The 21722-nt window shown below is 53.5% G+C and overlaps 7 protein-coding genes across 7 annotated transcripts; 5 read left to right on the top strand and 2 right to left on the bottom strand.

Moving 5' to 3' along the window:
• Positions 1-4128: 4128 nt before the first annotated feature.
• Positions 4129-6268, top strand: N0V96_003749 (uncharacterized protein; the record flags this gene model as incomplete). Its single annotated transcript, XM_065756931.1, has 2 exons — positions 4129-4259; positions 4321-6268. 2 exons carry the CDS (start codon positions 4129-4131, stop codon positions 6266-6268), a joined length of 2079 nt encoding a protein of 692 aa, XP_065614698.1.
• A 3052-nt stretch (positions 6269-9320) lies between these two features.
• N0V96_003748 (uncharacterized protein) lies at positions 9321-10449 on the top strand (the record flags this gene model as incomplete). Its single annotated transcript, XM_053190597.1, has 2 exons — positions 9321-9405; positions 9533-10449. 2 exons carry the CDS (start codon positions 9321-9323, stop codon positions 10447-10449), a joined length of 1002 nt encoding a protein of 333 aa, XP_053052006.1.
• Positions 10450-10745: 296 nt separating this feature from the next.
• Positions 10746-12260, bottom strand: N0V96_003747 (uncharacterized protein; the record flags this gene model as incomplete). The annotated part of the gene is made up of 3 exons (XM_065756930.1): positions 10746-11131; positions 11247-11581; positions 11863-12260. The coding sequence occupies 3 exons, from the start codon at positions 12258-12260 to the stop codon at positions 10746-10748; spliced, it is 1119 nt and encodes a 372-aa protein (XP_065614697.1).
• A 2600-nt stretch (positions 12261-14860) lies between these two features.
• Positions 14861-15849, top strand: N0V96_003746 (uncharacterized protein; the record flags this gene model as incomplete). The annotated part of the gene is made up of 3 exons (XM_053190599.2): positions 14861-14974; positions 15031-15072; positions 15127-15849. 3 exons carry the CDS (start codon positions 14861-14863, stop codon positions 15847-15849), a joined length of 879 nt encoding a protein of 292 aa, XP_053052008.2.
• A 111-nt stretch (positions 15850-15960) lies between these two features.
• On the top strand, positions 15961-16480 carry N0V96_003745 (uncharacterized protein; the record flags this gene model as incomplete). The annotated part of the gene is made up of 3 exons (XM_053190600.1): positions 15961-16129; positions 16213-16403; positions 16460-16480. 3 exons carry the CDS (start codon positions 15961-15963, stop codon positions 16478-16480), a joined length of 381 nt encoding a protein of 126 aa, XP_053052009.1.
• Positions 16481-16610: 130 nt separating this feature from the next.
• Positions 16611-19418, bottom strand: PWP2 (U3 snoRNP protein; the record flags this gene model as incomplete). The annotated part of the gene is made up of 3 exons (XM_053190601.2): positions 16611-19167; positions 19227-19339; positions 19401-19418. The coding sequence occupies 3 exons, from the start codon at positions 19416-19418 to the stop codon at positions 16611-16613; spliced, it is 2688 nt and encodes an 895-aa protein (XP_053052010.1).
• A 471-nt stretch (positions 19419-19889) lies between these two features.
• On the top strand, positions 19890-21234 carry spn4 (Septin spn4; the record flags this gene model as incomplete). The annotated part of the gene is made up of 4 exons (XM_053190602.1): positions 19890-19994; positions 20065-20227; positions 20287-20597; positions 20656-21234. 4 exons carry the CDS (start codon positions 19890-19892, stop codon positions 21232-21234), a joined length of 1158 nt encoding a protein of 385 aa, XP_053052011.1.
• Between the last annotated feature and the right edge of the window lie 488 nt (positions 21235-21722).

Here is a 21722-nt window from a genome sequence, read left to right as displayed (position 1 = left end):
ACTGGCTGAGACGCAATTTTGTCGGCACCACTCTGTGCGAATACACTCATCAACGATTGAAGTGCTTCCGTAATACATGGTATTTTAAGAGCCCGCTTGGTAAGCTCGCCTGTTTGGCGTCGGTGTAGTCGCAGATGCCGAAACGGCAACCCTCAGGGCCCCAATACCCTTTACCAAGCGAAGCCACCGTTTCTATTGGCAGCGGCGAGCGCCGACAACACACCAACCGCCTTCGATGCTGGGCCTGGGAAGGGAAACGGCATGGTGACTGCATCGAGACGTGGGTGGGCCGGCTAGTGTCATCTGTAGTCTGTAGTCTGTAGAGCAATGGAACGAGAACCGCGGTCCTTCAAGCTACACCAAGGTAAGGTGACCGTCCAATGGTCCAGGGAGAGAGGGGTGCCTTGTCCAACAAATCTACAGGTGAGCACGTGTCGCCGCGGGGAACCCACCATCATCCATGTCCTCTCCTTGCTCCACTTACCATTCTCTCTTTCAATCTTGTGTTCATGGATCCTAGAGGGTGACTGGCCCAGTGGATGGGAGCAAATCTGCGAATTGGCGATGATGACCTGCCTGTTCGCCTGCAGGGCTTAGCCGCCCACCACCAGGGCCAACAGAAGCGAAACAAACAGCACAGCCACAAAGAAACAACAACTTTGTACTTGTAATGCAGGTGGACTAATAAGTCGTTGGTGTCATCATTCAAGGGGTATGGAAGCATGGTGGAAGGCTTCGTCGAGACTAAACCTGCGCGGGGAGAGAGGGAGGGAGGAATATGATAATGATGATCAACCCCGTCGGCGTTTGGAGAGGGTGAGAGGTTGGGATGAGATGGGATAATGGGAATGAGCAACGAAATGAAGGACGTGGAGGTTACGTCCAACATCCGAGAGAGGTCGGAAGAGGGAAGGAGTGGAGATGAGAAGATGGAGATCTGGAGAGAAAGAAGTTACGGAGTACAGATACTGCGTACCTGCTGGAGAGTGTGCGATGAGCGGACGTCGACAGGCGTATCCGGGACTGTTGAGGATACCACCAATATTGTCCACTTTAACTCTTTCCTAACTTCTCTCTACTCTTTGAATGAGTATGAATTGCTAATGAATATTTGCCGCCTACTCTCGCTCCTTTCTATCAGTTTATCAGATAGTCATCGTTGCTTCTTCATCCCCTCTGTCCCACGTTTTGTTGCGCTTCGTTGAAATGGCTCAAAAGTCGAGACTCTTGAGCTCATTGCAAGGTACCTCGAACGTTTCTTCAGACCGTCGCCCACACAAAGGCAGGGTACAAGGACGAGAGCGGAAAGACCCAGTTACCAATTGGGGCAAGTTCCTCGACGAGCCGGGGACTAACATGGACGGGCCAGGTACTCGACCCCTGTCTCGCATGTACTTCGCCGATGCCAACAGGTACCGCGGTACGTATTCATATACACAGCAGTCGTTCTTCTTCTTCTTCTCATCTCTTTGATCTGAAGGAGACCGAAGGAGACCGCACAACGGGCCATCAAGTGTGGACGAAGGAAGGCAAAGTCTCTCGTGTTGCACCGAGAACGTAGGTATTCCTGATTTCATACCGTGTACGGAGTACGACAGGCAAGAAGAGCCATGCTTGTGAGACGTCAAGTTCTTTACCCTCGTGCGCATCTCTTGTCCAGTAAAACAGAATTTCCTTGCGCTGTCAGTGCCCAAGTACCTAGGGTAGATGGACAACGTCTGGCACCCCAAGCAGTCAATGTCGTGCCCTCTATTCTGCTCACCTACTTCATTTTCATCTTGAGAACGAAGTACGGAGAGCAGGTATTCACAAAAGTCTGATTCATCACGGCGAGCCTAACTGACTCTGGTTCGGGATAACGCGTGGTACAAGTCTACGATAGCGTACATGGGCAACAGGTACGGCGACCCAGACGCCTTGTCTTGCCTGCCCTGGAGGGGTTCAGTGTTTCTTGTACAATGAATGTTTGCTTCGTGCTGGTATTCGTACTCCCCCTCGTCTCTTTCTCTCCAGGTCTCTCTGGCTCGCCTACCTACCTACTTACCTGACAGAGTACTTTGTCCAATGCTTCGTATTGGATACACACAATTGAAGTGGAAAGCAGTAATGATTCCAAGGCCGCGGAGAGTCCAAGCCTCTCTTCCTCTCCGTCTGCTTCTTCTTCTCCTCCGTCTTCTCCTCCTTCTTCTCCTTCTTCTTCTTCTTCTTCTCCTTCTTCTTCTTCTTTTTCTTCTTCTTCCTCCACCCTCTCAACCCTCACCTCTCTCCTCCACCCCACCGTCTGCGGATACCTTTTCTTTTCTCTTTCTCAGCTTGAGCTAGGGGACTAGCCAACTCCGATCCCCCACTCCCAGCCCCGTTAGCCCAACCTCATTCGCTCATCTCTCTCCTACTTCCCCCAGTCGAGAGCCTAGAGCCCAGAGTTCTCCTCATCCTCCCTTCTTCTTCTTCTGCTCTTGGCCAAGTCTGGCTTTGGGTCGCTTTCATTGCTTTGGTCTCGACTGATTGTTCTTCGGCACCTGTGTTGTCTGATCTCTCTGCTGCATCTGCTGCACAATTGCTTTCTTCTCATCCCAGCCCACCCGCCCTGGCCTGGACCTGGACCTGGACCTGATCCTCGCTCTCCTCCAACCGAGTGTTCACTGGACATTTCTCTGACCATCTTGCCGACTTTCGATATTCACCCCTGCTTCTGTTGGTTTTGCCCGTCATCAGACTCGAAGCTTGACATCTACATCGGCATCACTAGCCTACCTACACCACCATCTTCCTTTCCAATACCACAAGTATCGCTAGATTCTTACCTACTCCTGTTGGCTCGCTCTCAACCACCCGGATTCTGATAACCGTCTCCCCACGTCAGCCCTCCCTCCCTCCCTCCGGTACATGCCAAATCGACGTCGGAGGTCCTGCATGCAGTGCAGCATAGCGCAGCAGCGTATCCCTCCACCAGTGGCTACCCAAAAACTGTCAGCGTCTCCTCTCCGCCCATCACCACGGCACGACACCACACCACCATCGAACAAGATCCCGGTCCGGGTCTGCGTCTGCTGTTCGTTGCAAGCCACCTCTAGCTTCACAGGCCTCCACATCGCGACTTGTCTCATTGCTTGGCTTTTCCTCTTCCTCTCACTCTCTACGAAGTAGTCTCTATATCCCTCCAGGCCCTCTCCAGGTCCCTCCTCCCACCGTGGATCTCGGTCTCCCCTACTCGGATCCCCCTCCCCCCTGGTCCCTGTGGTCCAAGCTACTGATCTGTTGCTCCATTCACATCCAGTGGCTTGTAGCGTCACAACACTAGCTACGGATGCCCAGGTCCGCGCCCACACGCCATCCGCCAGCCCTATATTACTCTATCCTCCGTCGCCCGTGACTCGCGGCCCCCAAACTCCTTCCCGCTGTAAAGGCTGAGAGTTGCCCAAACACCCTGTCATTGCGCATCTGATCAGCAAGCCGAGAAAGCAAACTATTATATCACCCCAGTCAAGACACAACTACTCGTCATTGCCCTTCTTTGCTTTTGATCGACATTCAAAGAGAGGTCTAAGCAACAACCGTTGTGCCTCTCCACCTGAATCTTCTCACCTTATCTTTGCTTCTCCCACCTCACCCTCCTCTACGAATACCTACCTACTCTTACAAAGTACTGCAGCCTGCCCCCCTTTCGACCTGGACTCTTTTCTTCTTGGCGCCTTTTCACAACTCCTTTAGTCATGTAAGTGCGAGAGCCTAGAGCTCGAACCGAGGGATAGACCCCGTCCCTCAGCAGATCGCCCCTCCGCCGGACCCGTTCCCCGTCCTGGTCGATTCTACACTAGGCTTACCCTGTCTAACCGCCGAGTTCACAGACCACCCGTCATCGCGCCGACCCTTAGCTTGCCTTAGTTACTATCTCCGCGCCCCGGTCCCCCTTCTACCCTAAAGAGCTCCCGAATCCCCTGCATTCCGGCCAGACACTTTTTTTTTTTTGTGGTGGTTCAGCTTCTCAACTTCGTCGTCGTCAGCAACACTTTTGTTGGGATCAAGGGGCAGACAGACATCTTCGTGCGCGACAAAGAGTCCAAGGCGATGAAAGCATATGCGACAAAGCCTCGGCCATAGATTCCACCTGAACTCTACACAGCGACGATGTCGTCCTACAACAGCGCCGACGCGAACTCGGTCACTTCGACCAGTCCCGCCTCCTCAGACTCCCAAGCAAAGCCCAAGAGGGCCAGAACCAGTAGACCGAAAGTCAAGACAGGATGCAACAACTGCAAGTACGTGATGCACCCTGCTGGACTCGTGTTCGTGGGCCAGAGCCTAACATGCTCACCGTAGACAACGGCGCATCAAGTGCGACGAAAGACGACCCTCCTGCTCGCAGTGTGTACGCTCCAAGAAGATTTGCACCGGATATCCACCTCCCAGCCGCAGCGCGAGACCTCACGAGGTTCTCGCCATTGCACCAAAGCCTCTCCTGGCCGCCGCTCCTACCAACGCTGCTCCCGCGCGATCCATCGAATTACCTCCCAGAAGAGTTCAGAAGATTCAGCGTCGATTAACCCCCCCTCAAACTCCGAATGACGCTCCTTCGGCCATTACCATGTACCGCCCAGCGGGCAACTTGCAGCTCTCACCTCAAGAAGGCCTCTATTTCCAGTTATTCCGCACTCACACCGCAAACGAATTATCTGGTTATTTCGATTCCGTCTTCTGGACACAGACAGTCCTGCAGGAATGTCACGCTGAGCCCGCCATTCGCCACGCGGTGGTCGCTCTTGGGGCTCTGTACAAAACTCTTGAACAGTCCTGCGAGTCTCCGCCAGGCTCGCCATCCGACGTAATGAACCCAATGGATGGCGCATATCGACACTGGGAAGTGGCAATCAAACAGTACTCGGAGGCCATCAACGCACTCGTCCAACTCCACCGTGACCAGAAGTCGCATCGAACTCTGTTGATGGCAAGTGTGCTGTTGGCTTGTTTCGACTCGTTCGTCGGGGACCATCGCCAAGCAATTCGACAAATCCAGACTGGCCTCAGCTTACTGGAGAAGCTGCGGGCGGAGCGACGGAAGTCGTTCGTACCCCTCTCCGAGGAGCCTGTTGAGGAAGAACTGGTCAAAATGTTTACGAGGCTGGCCATCCAAGCCAAGTCGTACGACATGGCCTTCCACTTCCCCGAGCCGTACGTGATTCGGCTTACGCCCCAAACCCCCGAGCTCCCCCAGTCTCCTCCATCGGACGCCGGCAGCTCACCGTCATCCATCAGCTCATCCTCGATGCCGGAACAGTTCTTCAACCTGATGGAGGCTCGCATCGCTTGGGACAAGCTTCTCGAGAAGATGCTTCGCTTTACCGAAACCTTGTTCACGTATCAAAAATCAACAGGTGCGAACGGACCGATGGGCATTCTGCCAAAGTCGTTGAAACAGTATGGCATGAGCTTCAAGGCACAACTGGACGGCTGGTCCGAAGCATTTGAGTACCTCCTCGAATCCCGCACAGCACCCGGCGTCAGTCATCAAGAGAAGGCCGGCATCGCGGTCCTTAAAATGTTCCAGATCATGAGCCAGATTCTATTTCTCATGACATACAGTGACAGCGAGTCACAGTTTGACGTCTTCCAGCCCCATTTCAAGGCCATTGTCGACCTTGCTTCCGAAGTGGTGGGCGATGAAGAGAGACGTGCGGCAGCTAAGAGGTGTCCCGACCCTTCGCAGTGTACTCACCGTCACAATCATACCCCGGATATCTTTGGCGGTCACGAGTACAATACTTTCCACATCAAGCCGAGCTTCAGTGCCGACCTGGGCATCGTCCCACCCTTGTTTGTGGTTGCCACCAAGTGCAGGCATTCCGTCATCCGGCGACAGGCCATCCAGCTTTTGAGAAGCAGCGCGCGGCGAGAAGGCATGTGGGACAGCGAGCTCACAGCGCGAATTGGACAGTGGGTTGCCACGATTGAGGAGGAAGAGCCTTTGTCTTCACCGTCTCCCGACGCGCGTGCCTCTCAAGCCGGCGCCAACGGAAGACACGGATCAGTGGACTTTGGCGAAGACATTCCGCTGGGACCTGGCGGCAACGCCCGTTGGGATGCTCGAAGGAATAGTGCGATTCCTGGACTGATCAAATCGAAGCGATCTGTCCCCGAAGAGAAGCGCGTCATGGTTCGGGCGGTGGACTTTGACCTGAGGGCTAGATTTGCCAACCTCCAGGTCGGTACTCGCGGCATCATCACCGGCATGCCAGACATGCGGTCTCGTGTTACCCATATCACGTGGTAGGCCACTGCCCGAGAAGAGAAGAGAAATTAAGGATGGTGAAGCTAGAACGAGCGAGTCTTGGGGGAGACATTGAACTGGTCATATTTGCGTTTGATTTTTGTATTGGATATACCCCCGGCAATGTGCAAGACACAAGTGGTCATTGGGCCGTTTCTGGATCTCTTCTCAGCCACCGTACCACACAACTACGACAAAAAGTCATATGATCTGATGATTTATGGGAGTATCAAAGCGTTGTCATTGTCATGAGGAAGGAAGAGCACCGGGGCTGTCAAGGCCGTGGGTTTCAAGTAAGCAAGGAAGCGAAAGCGCTGCATTTAAGAGGAGCCATGGTCACAAGAGAGCAAGAGAGAGAGAGAGGGAGAGAGGGAGAGAGGGAGAGAACAAAAAACAAAAGAGACGAACGAAAACTTGGACTGCGCAAGCAATAATAGTCAACCTGTTGGTTAATCAAGACGATGACGCGGCACTATGGCATGCATAAGAGAGACAAATTTGGCTGGTTTCCACATTGATTCAGACTATAATTGTGAATGAATGCATGTAAAGCTTTTATACAGAGATATGATGTGTATCAGCGCATGGCAGATAGAATCTGAAGGCATGTAGACTTATACCGGGCACCCGTCGTCATTCACGGACCACGCATACGTAAGTACAACAAGCACGGACTCCCGTGGCTGAGAAGTTGACAGGCGGTAAGGCAAGTATACTATCTGAGTCCTGCCCGCCCGGCCCGGTTTCGTGTGGACCCTTCTCGGGCCCGATGGCCGGAGACTGGTATCCACTTTCTTCTGTGAACGTACCGGGCTGGGCGGAGAAGGCGCTCCGCGTTTTGTTGTGGACTGGCATGACAGCTGCGTTTTCAAAAGTTTTTTGCAGTGAATTTTTTTTTTTTTTTTGGCACTCGACTTTTCTTTGGAAGAGTGTACCCGGCCCCGAGATGAGGGAAAATGGAACCCCGGAAATAAGAGTCCTCACATGTAAATCTAGTTCAAAGTACTACTGGGTATGGCGGAGGCAGGCCATCTCGGATTTCTCTTTTGGGGGAGGGGGAGCCCCTTGAGCATGTCATGTCACTGAACGTTTTGTCTCCTAGCAACGGTTGGGAGCTGTTGGGATGATGCCAGCGAGAGTAAGGGGTGAACAAAATTTTGCTTTCGGTTTTACGGTGACATTCCGTCAGTTAGATGGATTTTTTTTCTTTTTGCTGCGTAAACTAGGCCGTGCAGTTTACTCCATGTCGTGTGCGTGGTGATGCTAGCCTTGCCGAAGGACACGAAAGAAGAGCTTCCTTCACACTACTTTCGTCCCATTGCGACTCATCATCTAGACTGGCAAATGAGCAACAGATTCTCTCTCTCACTCGCTCTCCAGCAACTGGCCTGAATAGAGGAACTCGCAGAGCAGGGGCAAGATGCGATGGCAGCGAGGGGCAACGAGAGAGAGAGAGAGAGAGAGAGAGAGAGAGAGAGAGAGAGAGAGAGAGAGATCGGACCCCCTCAGTGGGTCGCTGTTTGTCATAACTCCATAAGAGAACATAGAAGAAGAAGCAACAGAAGCTGGAAGAGCGCGCAATGAAGAGAAGCGCGGCTAACGACAAAAGTAGACAATAAGAACGCATGAATTAACCATTTTGCTGGAACAGCGACTTCCCAGTTACAGTAGCGGGGACACGGGCAATTGCCGCCTCTTAGCCTGGGTAGGGCGGTGACACGAAAGCAGAATGTGGATAGTCGTGAAGAAAAATTGATGATCTAGAAGCAACCAAGCTCGAAATTGCCATGTGAGTGGGGGGAGGGGTTATTGTTGTTGTTCTGGTCTTCTGTCTCTTTTTTTCTTCAGATTCAGAATTTTCGCTGATGAGGTCCAGTAGGTGAACTTTCATGGAAGATCGTTGTTTGGAGAGGTCCCATTGCGGGTGAGACCCCGCTAGGGGTCCAGGCACGGTGCTCTTCGACTGGGTAAGAAGAGGGAGGAGGACCCTTTTCCATTGGGTCTAGCTTTTCAGTCTTCAGCGTTGAGCGGGAGCTTAACACGATGATCTGAGAATGCCGAGGGGGAGACACTACAGTACCATGTGGCTCTGTTAGCGGTAAGCACGTTCAAGGCACGCTTGAGTTGTGTTCTTGGCGATAGCTTACTCTAGAGACATTCCCAATTGAGTTTGGATCGCAAAGAGTCAAGAAGGACTGACAGCAAACGAAGAAAAAAAAAATCACCATGCACAACGCAAGTGTCCAATGGGCCCGCCAAAAATGCTCCGTCTGGCGCCAATTGGATACGTCTGGGATTTCCAAAAAGTTCGAGATCAACAGGGACGTGGGGACACGATCCAATGACATCAGTCACCGCCGCCCAAATGCGCAATAGCCAGTCAAGATTGCAGCTTTTGTCCTCCATCCTTGAGAGCTGGCGTCACAGGAACCCAAAGAGCACAAGCACACACACGAGGTGACAAGGTGACGAGAGAGAGAGAGATGCAGGCGAACCTGTTTGAAAAATTTCTTCATTCACTTTTCCCTTGTCTGTTTGTTCCTGGCGTTACGGTTGCCTCTCTGCTGTGGCCCATTCACCCCTCCCCTCGCTCCTCTTTCCCCCACGTATTCAGAACCACACGGTCCCTCTTTTTAACAGAATAATTTTTTTATGCCCATTCAAGGAGAGAATAACAAACAAACAATGCTAGAGTATTCATTCGTATATGTACCATAGATTTGGTAAGCAGCCTAGGTTCATGTCTTGGATACCTTACTTTGGTACTTAATACTTAAGACATCGTTGGCCCTTGTGCCGCCCACCCACCCCTCCACCGCCTGAGCTTTGCTTCTGAACAAATCCTTTGCGACTCAGGCTAATTACAACCCCGCCAACTTTTTTTTTTCTCCTGTAATCACTACCCCGCCACGAAAGAAAGTTGAAAAATCTCATAGCACCCTTCTTGAGATTTCTCTTCCCTCCTTCTTTGACTCTCCTCACTTACTCACTTGCTTCTCACACCTCATCACTTATCCTCTTACTCCTTCACTCACACGCAAACAACACCGCCAAAATGACTGAAATGGTTGAGACTGGTGTCACCTACGAGCAGCTCGCTGACCTCGAGCGCGAGTTCGAGCTCGTTGAGAACGAGATTGGTATGTTTTGATTCTATTTGGGCAAGCCCTCACATCCTCCCGGAGGAAAAGACACAGGAATCGTCTTCTTTCTGTCTCTTTTCCTGCCATTCGTTTCATTTCTCACCCAACTAACACCCCTCCCCAGTCCGCAAGCAGTACGAGCTTTCCAAGCCTCTGTACGAGAAGCGCGCAGCCGTCGTCTCCAAGATCCCCAACTTCTGGGCCCTCGTCTTTGAGCAGTCGCCCCCCGAGGTCGACGAGCACATCCAGCCATCCGACGCCGCCCTACTCCTCTCCTCCCTCAAGACCATCTCCGTCTCCCGCCCCGAGATTGAGAATGGCTCCGGCGGCGACCCCCGCTCCCTCACCATCCGCTTCGAGTTCAACGAGAACGACTACTTTGAGGACGCCGTCGTCGAAAAGACCTTTTGGTACCGCCACTCCGCCACCTACACCGGCCTCGTCTCCGAGCCCGTCGACATCAAGTGGAAGGCCGGCAAGGACCTGACCGAGGGCCTCCTCTCCGCCGCCAAGAAGGTCTGGGACCAAGGCCCCATCACCCCCGGCAAGCTCACCCCGGAGGCCGAGGCCCTCCGCAAGAAGGTCGAGGAGACCGCCATGGGCGGCGTCTCCTTCTTCTCCTTCTTCGGCTACGTCGGCAAGCGCATCTCCGCCGAGGAGAGCGCCGCCGCCCTCGCCAAGGAGGTCAAGGAGTTCGAGGACCGCAAGGCCGGCAAGAAGACTGCCGAGGAGGAGGAGGAGGGCGACGAGGATGAGACCGAGTTCGAGCTCGAGATCTTCCCCGACGGCGACGACGTCGCCGTCGCCATCGCCACTGACTTGTGGCCCGAGGCGCTCCACTACTTTAGTAAGTTCCTCCGCGACGGTGCCGTCGCTGCCGAAGAAGGACGAGACGGAGACTTACTCTCAATGATAGCCCAAGCTCAGGAGGCCGGCGAGCTGTCCGATGCCGACTTTGAGTCCGACGACGAGGAGGACGAGGACGAGGACGAGGAGATGGGCGACGCCGAGACCACCCCCAACAAGAAGCGCAAGGCTTAGATTGATGACTACCACCACCACCGACGACGACAACAACACAACACACCCCCCAACACACACATACACGCATGATGATGAACTCTCTTAATATTAGACAAAACCTGGTGATACCATGATCGAGTTCCCCTCCTAGAGGAAGAGGGAGGGACTCTGAATTCAAAAAGTTTTCCGTTTGTTATACCATTACTCGTCCCTGTTCTTACATTGTGTGACCTTCTATTGCTCATGTCCGCGTTCGAGAGATACGAAGCCTAATTGCCGATCTCAACTCTTCGTCTGCCGGTGTTCTCTCTGTCCTACCTGGGAAAAGGTCTTGCCGTTGGCTGTTCGAGTTCATGCACACCATGCGCGGAGCTAAGCTCCGCAGCGCCGTGTTCTGCAGGTAACTCGACGGGGTTGAAGTGGTCAGTATGTACCTCGTGGAGCGCATTGGCCCCAGCCGGCCCCTTGGCTTCAAAGTGCCCGCTGCCGGCCTCCTGCTGTGGTGCCGCCTGGTATCGTTTCTGCCTTCTCAGGAGGAACACTGCTAGGCAGGCTACGAGGACGAGGCCTGCAACACCGCCAACAGCGGCGCCTACGATGGTACCAGTGGGCGGTTTGGACGACTGAGAAGCTTGCGCAGTCGATGTTGCGCTGGATTCTCCTGTAGGTGAGGGATCCGAGGTCGAGTTGTCGGGCGCCGCTACTATTTGGTCAATTCTTTTCACTTAACATTTCAACACAATGTCAAGCTCACTTACGCGTAGAAAATAAGGCCCTCACCTCTTCACTCGTCCACACGACTGAGTCTAGTTCACCTTGGGCGTACCACTGCTTTACCACATTCGGCGACTCGTACGGTTGCGCCTGGGAATCGTACCGGTCGGACCAACGCAACTCCGTCATGTCAAAGATGGCCAGCCCAAGCTTCCAGGGGTCTGGGTTGGTCAGTGACTTGGGGAAGCCTAGGGACCCGTCTGTCCCGCCAATGGAAAGCATCTGGCGGCCTCCGCCGGCTACGACGACGCACGTGTGGTCTGCCCGAGGGACAGACGAGCCTGCTGTCTTGAAGAAGACGAACCCAGGCAAGCTAAGAACGTAGACCTCGCCAGAGATGCTGTCCCTGTTGATGCTACGGCCGCCGTAGAAGAAGCTGAGTAACGTGCGTGCATTAGTTTCTGCCACTTATGACGATTAAACGAGATGATGAGAGATGTTTCTCTTACATCTCGTACGTGTTATTGGTACTGGAAGCACCCACGGCACAGAATTTCCCTCGTGTTGACGGTCTGGAGCCTGTGGTTTGTTGAGTATACCATTTGTCGGCTGAGTAAGTGTCAGTACTTTGTTGAAGGACGTGCCGCCAAGAGAGCCCACTGACTGCTGGGATCATACAAGGTGACCTTGTCAAATTCCATCTCCTTCCAATCCGACAAGGAGATTAGTGATTGTCCTCCGCCTAAGAAGAGCACCAGTCCGCTAGATCCAAACGGTACAAACTGTGCTGAACCCTCTATCAGGGTCCCATATTGGCCGAACATTGTCGAGGACGTGTTTCTTATTTCTCCAGAAGTCATGTTGAATGATATTAGCCCGGGAATGGCTAGTCCCTTGCCCTCATCAGTGATGAAGGTATCAGTTCGGGAGCCCGCGAACCCGCCAAAGTAGTATCCCACTTCCTTGCTCTGGGTAAAAGAGGCCTCTGTGGAGCGCACAAGCTGTTTGAAAACGGTGGCGTTCAGGGGAGGGACCTTCGACCAGGTCCCGCCCCCGTTGCCGTCCACTTCAAAGTGCCATATCTCTTTTACCGGGGGTTTCTCGAAGTAGGCCATCGTGCCGCCCCAGACGTAAAATCCGTTCGAGGATGGATCGCGCCATATGGCTTGCTTACTGAGCTTTGGCCCATTTTTGGGAGTGGATGTCATCGTGACGCTGGAGTTGGTCCATGGACGCTTGAGACTGATGGAGAGTGTAGAGTTGACTGGATAGCAGTTGATGTCAATGGTTTGTCTTCATCCAATTTCAGAGTAGACTTCAATCTTACCTGCCCACGACGGGTGATCGGCGGGCGCCCCAACTTTGCCATCATAGAGTTGGGATACCTCGCCGCCGTCTATATACACATAGTCACCTATAACAATCGCTATTCAAGTCAGGAAAAAGGCCAACATTCGGAGAGCTTACAGAGAAGTACGAAATACCTGAAGGGAAGGCTCTTCTCAGAAAATCGGATGAGAACGGAGCATCATCGCGTACTACCAGCCTTGAGCTTCCATAGGGACTCCAGCACCGCACGTAAACCACCAACCAAGGGAAGAAGAAGAATGTTGAACGACGCATGTAGAGACAGATGTTGGATACACCCGGTCTGGTCTCTATGACGAAGAAAGAAAGAAAAAAGCGTCGCGATGTCCTAGGAAGTCTGAACTAGAAAGATGGGAAACAGAGTGTCCGAGGGAAGCAACGACATGTCCTAGTGGCTTCGATGGGGGGCCCATCGGCTCAGAGCGACTTGGCCTCAGCCGCCGTCTGCAGGACTCCTATTCTTGGGTCTGACACGCCACCAATATCTTCGTGCAACCAGACTGGAGAGCCTGCTGTCTTAGCGTACGGTGGATATTCTTCGCCTGATGATTGACCACTGGCTACTACCACTGGCCGTGAAGCCTGCATGTAGATGTGAGCCTTGGCAGAATCCTTCACCATCGAGGCTGCGGCAGGGAGGATGAAGCAAGACATATGTCATACGAGAATGCTATCGTCGCCTGGTCCTTGGGGACGATGCTCGCTAGACGAATGCTACGCCTTGCTAAGAACGATCGCCATGGTACGTATGCTTTCGCGAGACTTTTGATGATGGCTCTGACATTATTGTCAAAATGCACCGCCGTGCAAGTGAATAGCTCGGGTTAAAGTTAAGACAGCTAGATCTGCTGGATGTTAGTCATTTTAAGCTTAGGTTTGGCGGTAGGGATTGTCCCATCGGCCCCTTGCTCCCTCTCGGACTTTTGGGATGGAATCCGCAGCTCTTTCCGATGGGAGGTCAAGGGAGTGGGCGGGAGTCGTTAAGGATTGTGGAGATTCGCCACGTCTCACCGAAACCACCTACTCCTTCCGCCGAGTTTGCTTGGCATACTTCGCCTTAGGTAAGGTATCTCAGCCTCACCTTGCTGAAGTACCTAGCCTGCCCATCTCCAGGCGGAAGCACGTCTAAGACCAAGCAGCAAGGCTACCTGACCTGATCTCGACAGAGTCAGTCTCGAGGTTCTCGTTTGTGGGGGCAAGATATTCAAATACCGCCGAAATATGAAAGCAGAAGGGACCTGTCGTCTACATATATAGGCAGCTTGTCCCGGCTCTTGCCGAGGTGTTCATTTCATGTCAACTTCGGTTGTTTTTATCTCGTATTGTCTGCCTATGATATCCTGGCTCACCGATGGTGATTGGAGTACCCGCACAGCAATCACCTTGGGCGGCTACTTGCCGTAGTGCTTAATACGTTGCTTAAATCTTCGCGTGTGGCCGAGGTATTTCTACTTCTTTTACAATCTGATCGCCCTTCGCGTTCAAGCTTCGAGACCGAAGGCGCATCCACCCCTCCGTCACATACTAATGCGAGGGTCCACTACCTATTCCAAACGTATTACTAAAGCGACCCCAGCCGGAGCGCAATGTGCCGCTTGACTTCCCACCCTGCAACTGGGACGGATCTGGATTTCATTACTTAGCCATTTGTAGCTCAGTGCAGATGGGGCTCGGGTCTCGGTCAACGGTCTGGGAAGGCCGGCAGGTCACGGAGACCGAAGACCGTGGAATAGTGGGGATTTCGCCGGACGGTTTCGGAGGTATATGTCTACAACTCTCCGGTCCGTCCTTGTCTGTCGGGAATTGTTGGTCATCTGTCTGATGTATTCCCGACTATACGACCACGGCTTACTAACACAATAGCACACTACTAGGTGTTCAGTTCTCGATCGTCAGACGAATGTGGTAGGTGGCATCAGCTTCTAAACCCAATCCTCCTCCCAAAGTTGTGATGACGTCAAAAGTCTGGGGAAATGGCTGTGTAGAGTTTAGTTGATGCGCACCACAGACCCCCTCCCGTGGTCGCCGCCCGGGAACCACTCCGACTTACCCGCATCTAGCCATCCTATGGGAACATCTCCGATTCTTTACCACTCGCGCTCGCCCTTTCGCGCGTACCTCATTTGTAAGCGAGCGTATGGTCCCGGGGTCTTGCAGACGTTCGAGACCCCCTGTCTTTGATGCATATTAAGGTTCAGTCACGGTCTTTACCATTCCCACGATGTCATGGCGAGGGCCATCTCCAAGTAAAATGAGATTGCCATCCACGATTCCCAAGAGAATCTCAAAACACATCACATTCAGCGGAAACCATATTTTCCCACACAGCCAGATCAGAGCTATCAACATGGCGACGGCATACAAGATCAATGTCCCGGTGACGAACACGGGACTGTGGAAGTTTGATCAGAAAGATGCTGCCGCGAGCAAGGTGTCTGAGCTACTACAAGAGGATCTCGAGGTAGAAACAAATCATGTCTTACATCTCAGTGACTCGTGTGCTAATCTTGCGCGCAGAAACACCATGTCTTCTTCAATCAAGAAGGATTCCACAACCATGTAAGCTCTCCTTTACCTAACTTACAGCATGATTGGTCACTAATATCATTTCAGATCGCCCATCAGGTCCTAGCCCTCTTCGGAACCGGCGCAGGCCCCGACGCCATCCAGACAGCGTACAAGGAAAACGCAAACTACCAGCGCCCAGCCCAGACCCCACGCGACTCAGTCGCAGACGAGCTACACGACTGGGAGCGCGCGAAATCGTATCTTGGCAAGGAGAAGCACTACCCAGACTTCCTCCTCTTTTTCCAGCGCGAGATCGAAAGGCTCGGGGGCTGGGAGGCGGCGCTGAACGAGCACATCTTCAAGGGCGACGAGCGCGCCGACGACATGTTCCAGCGCATGTTTGCGGGCTTCCTGCACCCCATCATCCAGCTCATGTACGGTGTCGAATGGGAGCAGCCCGCCATCGTCGCCGAGGGGCTCGCGCAGGCTGCGGTGCATAAGAACCAGCTCAAGGACTTTTTCGACGAGACGGAGAAGCGGGCGGCGGCAGCGAGTGAGCGGATGCCGCCGATTTCGGATCTTAATGAGGAGATACGCCAGGACCGAAAGCTTGCTCAAGCTGCTCAGATGAAGGATGCAAACAAGATCTTTGATGGGATTCTGAAGCGCGCACCGGAGGAGATGCTTCGGATCGCAAGCAAGGTTAAGGTTCGTCCCCAGGAGCTGGATGAGAGGACGGCTGAGATGTTTCATAATGCCTTTTGTGTTGCTGGCGGCGCGGCTCTACGGCCGGGTAAGGAACCAAAGTGGGATTTCTTCTTGATGTGAGTGTGATCTTTTTTTCCGTCTCGGGAGAGGCTGGTGACGAGAATGTCTGACGCTGATGTTGTGAACAGTCATCACACGAACGCTGCGCCCATCTTCCTCAGCTTCAATTCCATGCCGTGGATCTCAACGGAGAACAAGGTGCGGATGCTGGAGTACAAGATCCGGATGGACCTGGTGCAGTATGCGGCGCGCGGGTGCCCGCCGCTCCGCCTGGACGATGTCAAGTCATACAGGCCAAAGGACAAAGATGAGGGCAAGGACTTGGTCTCCAAGCCGACTGGTAAGATTCTCGTCTTTCGACGCACTTAAGATGGTGACTGATGAACTCCACAGACCTCCTTCCAAGATTTCATAACTTTGTAGATGACGGCCACACGATCAAGGTTGTCAGAGCACTAGGTATTTGCCAGGATCTTTCAGCAAAGTATGGCGACAAACCCTGGATCAAAATCAAGGATGAGGAGTGGCGCAACCTCACCTATATGTTATTGGACAGCACTGAACATGATGAGACGAGATGGGTTCGCTCAGCGGGCTTCGAAGAGGCGTGGAAGGTAAGCAAACAATACGCACCGTTGGTAAGCATCCATGGTACTGATGTTGATTCTAGGATGTTCCTGCTCGCGATTGACTAGCCGACGGTAGCATGAGGGCATCAAGGTTGTAAAAGGGTAGCATTGCGACGACACGAGTGTAACAGTAGAAAAACCATGGCAGCTTGACAAAACGGGGGGTATACATTTGTAATAACATCTATGATTTTATTCTAGTCCAATCCACTCATCTCCGTCGGAATCACTTTGGCCCTCATCCGCGTCGCCGATCGCCAGACTCTTGGCGGGGGCGTCGAACGCGGCCAAGTCTAACATTTTTACACCGGTCGTCTCCTTCTCGTTGCTGGCCTGACCCAACAGGTAATCCACCATGTACACGTTATCGTCCGCGAGCCTCCTGATCTCGTCGCGCATCCTCGAGACGGCCCTCGCCACGATTCGCAACTCGACGTCCACCTTGCCCCTGTGCTGCGTGAGCCAGGCGCCATGCTTGTCCACCAGCGCCTTAACCCAGAGCAGGCAGAACTCAATGTGCGGCGTCTCCTCCGTCTGGGCCGCGACGAAACGCAGTAGCCTGGGGACGTAGACGATGGGCATGTCCTGGACGACCAGGGCGATGTCCGTGTGCGGTATCGAGAGGAAGACGCGCTTGATGAGGCCGGCCTCGTTGAGGCGGAAAGCCATGACCAGGGCTTTGAGGTAGTCCTTTTCGTTCTCCAGGACGGCGAGCGTGGACGCCGGGGTGATTTCCATGTTGAGATCAAAGGGGTCGAACTGCATGAGGTTGTCGAGGCTGTAGATGAGCAGGCCTTCCGTAGTGGCGGCGCAGAAGGCTGTGCCGGTGGGTGTGAATGCTACGCCCGAGACACGGACCTCTGGCATTCTCTTCCTCGCGGAAGGGTCGCCGCGCTTAGAGCCTGGCAGGGAATCGTCTCTCCTGTCCTCAGGGTCCGAGGCCTCACCCTGATCGTCGATCAGACCGCCGGGACCGGCCTCGGTAAGGAGCTTGCTGTTGAGGAACTCTTGCGTTCCGGATAGAGACAGGTTGACACTGACTGTGTACTTCTTCAGGAGAACCATGGTATGGACAGAGTACAGGCAGATGTACTTGCTGTTGCCACCGGCAAGCAAGCAGCTTCCGTCTGTACTGTACTGAATGGTGTTGAAGCTCTTTGTGCCGGCCACGTTGGCGGCCGTCCTCCGATCGGTGAGCTTGCGTCCACCGGAAACGTCACGACGGCCATCCAGTCCAGACACCTGCTCGGCATCCATGATGGACCAGAAGGACAGCTGACCATCCAAAGTTGAGATCGCCAGTTGCAAAGAGTCAGGGCGCACAGCGATATCGAGGATATCGGCCTGCAGCTGCAGAGGCTCGCTCGTTTGTGTTCTGTTGAAAATAGACCAAATTCTTGCGGTGCGGTCCCAGCTACCACTGACAAGGGAGTTGCCATTTGGTGTGAAGGCCAGAGCCGACACGGGACCCTCGTGACCTGTGAGCTGATCCAAGAGCTGTCCCGTTTGAACGGACCAGATATGGATGTCAAAAGAGTCCAGAGATCCAGCTGCGACGACCTCGCCGCTAGGGTCAACGGCCATACATGACCATGACAGCCTTGTCGGCGCTGTGAATGTGCGGAAGTTTCTGTATCTGATGAGATCCCAAGCTCTTACGGAACCGTCCAGACTGGATGTGAACAGAACGTTGCCCTTCTTCGAGAACTCGCAAGCCGTAACACCACTTGTGTGCTCTGTGAAGGTAACGATGCAGAACCCAGATTCGGTATCCCAAACCTTGATCTTGCCGTCATCGGCAATAGTGACGATGCGCTGTCCATCGGGAGAGTAGACCAGGTTGTTCATAGAATCAAAGTGGCCCTGCTGCTTCAGGATGTACGACTCGGATTGCCATTCCCATACCAGGAGTTGCCCCAACTTCGATGCGCCAAAGGCTAACCACTCTCCGCTCTTGTTGATCGTCACAAAGTCGATCTCGTTTTGGGAAATGTTGAGGGTGTGGATCATGTTGAAGTCGGGCAGTTCGTACAGACCAAATGTTCCGTTGGAGAAACCGGCGACGAGAAGATTGGACTCGGGATGGAAGGTCGCGCATCGGACATGCGCACTGTTCTGCATGAAGTAGTGTCGGTCGACGATTCTCCAGCGCATGTCGTCCTCGTCCTCGTCAACCATCTCGTCTTCGTCCTGGACTGGCTTTCCGACGTACTTCCAATCGAAGACAGCACCGTCCTTGCTGACGGTGTAAATGGTTTCCTGGTCTTCCGAGAACCAGGCCCCCACCACCGCCTGCTTGTGCCCCGAAAGTACCGTCGGCACGAACCCCTCCTCACGATCCAGACTCCATATTCTCGCGGTCAAGTCCTTGGAGGTGCTGAGGAAGAAACGCGAGTCGCTGGACCACTCGATGCTGCGCACCTCGTCAAAGTGTTGTGTGTGGGTGTGGTGTTTCACAAACGGCGCGAACTCGAGCTCTCCTTCAGCATTCGCATCTGGTGTGGACGGCACATGCCAGACCTCGATCTTGCGGCCCAGACCGACGACGAAATGACGTCCTGAGGGCGAAAAGGACAGGGCGGTAACAGTAGAGCGGAACGAAAATCGGTAAATGGGAATTCGGCGGAGGACGTTGGTCAAAATGGCCTGGCCATCTTCGTCAATGGACAGTAGCAGGTTTCCTCGAGGAGTGAGGCCGATTCGCGAGATGTTTTTCCGGTGTGCAAAGGGAAGTGTATGTGATTTGTTGCTAGCAAGGAATTAGCAGGGAATCGTTTGGGTTGCGCCGACTTTCGAGGCTGGACGTACTTCACCAGGTCGAAGACAGTAACCCTGTTCCCCACGGGCGAGAATAAATGGGTGCCATCCGGGCTGAAGAGCAGGTTGCCCTGGCAGTATACCGTGCCGAGCAAATTGGAAAACTAGAATTTGAAACAATGATCAGAATCGCGTGCGAATTGAGGAAAATCCTGCAAAACCTACCTTGAAATCGGTCTTCATTGTCAATTAGCACCCATTTCCTCACCTTGAAGCTACAGAAATTCTCTCCAACCCAAGATTTTCTTATCGATTGAAGGCGCGCTCTGCAACTTTTTGGCGGGGTCGGGGAATCATTCATCCTAATTTCCGCGGTCTAATCCCCTCCGGGCTAGACAAACTGTTGGTGAAAGTGCCAGGGGGAAAGAGGGGAATGATTGGCAGGAAAAGGGGGTCCTAATTAGTCCCCTGCGAAGGGCCCAATGAGTGTGCACCACCCAACCCCAGAAGGCCGAAAGGGAAATTTGGAGGTGGCACCTTTTGATTCCCCTGAAGCACAAGCTCAAACCTCCCCAACTCAACCGTCAACACGCCCACACCGCAACCACATCACGAAAACAGTCGCGCGTTCAATTGCGTTTCTTGCGGCCAACGACCCTCTCACAGGCATCAGAAACGAGTTTAGAGTTGTTTAATCGTCAAATACCGCCCAAAATGGCCCCCGCCGCCGCCGAGAGCGCTTCACCGATTGGTATCGCCAACCTCCCTAACCAGCGACACAAGATTGTTGCCAAGCGAGGTGCTGCCTTCACTATTATGGTATGTCCATTCTCGTGTGACGGAACACATGATGATATGCCATGCCGGGGAATACTGACAAAGTCACTAGGTTGCTGGCGAGTCTGGCCTCGGAAAGACCACCTTCATCAACACCCTGTTCTCCACGACCATCAAGAACTATGCCGACCACAAGCGCCGTCACCAGAAGCAGGTCGACAAGACCGTCGAGATCGAGATCACCAAGGCTGAGTTGGAGGAGAAGTTCTTCAAGGGTATGGCTCTTGCTTGCCAATTCCTGTGATGTGGATCATACGATTAACACGGCTTACAGTCCGCCTGACCGTTATCGATACCCCCGGCTTCGGCGACTATGTCAACAACCGCGATTCCTGGATGCCCATCATCGAGTTCCTCGACGACCAGCACGAGTCCTACATGCTTCAGGAGCAGCAGCCCCGCCGTCAGGACAAGATCGACCTCCGTGTCCACACCTGCCTGTATTTCATCCGCCCTACCGGCCACACCCTGAAGCCCCTCGACATTGAGGTTATGAAGAGACTCTGCTCGAGAGTGAACCTGATCCCGGTCATCGCCAAGGCTGATACCCTTAGCCCTGCGGACTTGGCCAAGTTCAAGGCTCGCGTAAGTTTGAATTGACTTGTTTGTTGAAAACAAACAGACTAATCGTTGGGTGCTTTAGATTCGCGCCGTCATCGAGGCCCAGAGCATCAAGATCTATCAGCCCCCCGTCGAGGAGGACGACGAGCCCGCTGCTCAACACGCCCGCAGCTTGATGGCTGCGATGCCCTTCGCTGTCATCGGTTCCGAGAAGGATGTCAAGACCGGCGACGGACGCATCGTCAAGGGCCGCCAGTACTCTTGGGGTGTTGCCGAGGTCGAGAACGAGGACCACTGCGACTTCAAGAAGCTGCGATCGATTCTCATCCGCACCCACATGCTCGACCTCATCCACACCACCGAAGAGCTTCACTACGAGGCCTACCGCGCCCAGCAAATGGAGACCCGCAAGTTTGGCGAGGCCCGCCCCAGGAAGCTCGACAACCCCAAGTTCAAGGAGGAGGAGGAGGCGCTCCGCAAGCGCTTCACCGAGCAGGTCAAGATCGAGGAGCAGCGTTTCCGCCAGTGGGAGCAGAAGCTCATTGCCGAGCGCGACCGCCTCAACAAGGATCTCGAGCAGACCCACGCCCAGATCAAGCAGTTGGAGACCGAACTGGAGCAGATGCAGGGAAGCGCCGTCCGCAGCCACGGTCGCCGCTAAGGGCATTCGAACGTGAGGGTCCCCCCTCGATTTTTGAGCGGTTTATTCCTGGGCAATTGGTGCTTGCTGGATTCTCGACAATTTTACCTTTTTTATTTCTTCTATTCGGGGATCGAGAGCACCAATCCGCTGCAATATCATCTTTTTGACGCGTCATCATGGATATGCCAGCTTCTAGCTTGTCGAAATGGGCTTGACTCATTTGGCTGAATTCGCCTGTATAAGCCCCGAGTCTTCACGACCAATCGAGAAATGGGAAGAAAAACACAAAACGTGCCCACTAGATATGGTATGAGATGGACGTTACATTGGGAGCTCTCTTCTTTCCAAGAACCTGTTACACCCCTTTTTTTCCCGCTTAGTTATCCCCCACCTGTTTCTTAGTCACGATGTAATCCAGCTCACCTTTTCATGATACCAAAATTAATGAGAAAGGCGTCTACCTTATAATCCCAATTGTTTCATGTGTGTGTTTGTAGCAAATGCTA

This window comes from Colletotrichum fioriniae (assembly GCF_027942845.1).
Source record: "Colletotrichum fioriniae strain IMI 355084 chromosome Unknown scaffold_3, whole genome shotgun sequence".
NCBI classification, from domain to species: domain Eukaryota; kingdom Fungi; phylum Ascomycota; class Sordariomycetes; order Glomerellales; family Glomerellaceae; genus Colletotrichum; species Colletotrichum fioriniae.
This window is presented reverse-complemented; position numbering and strand designations above follow the sequence as displayed.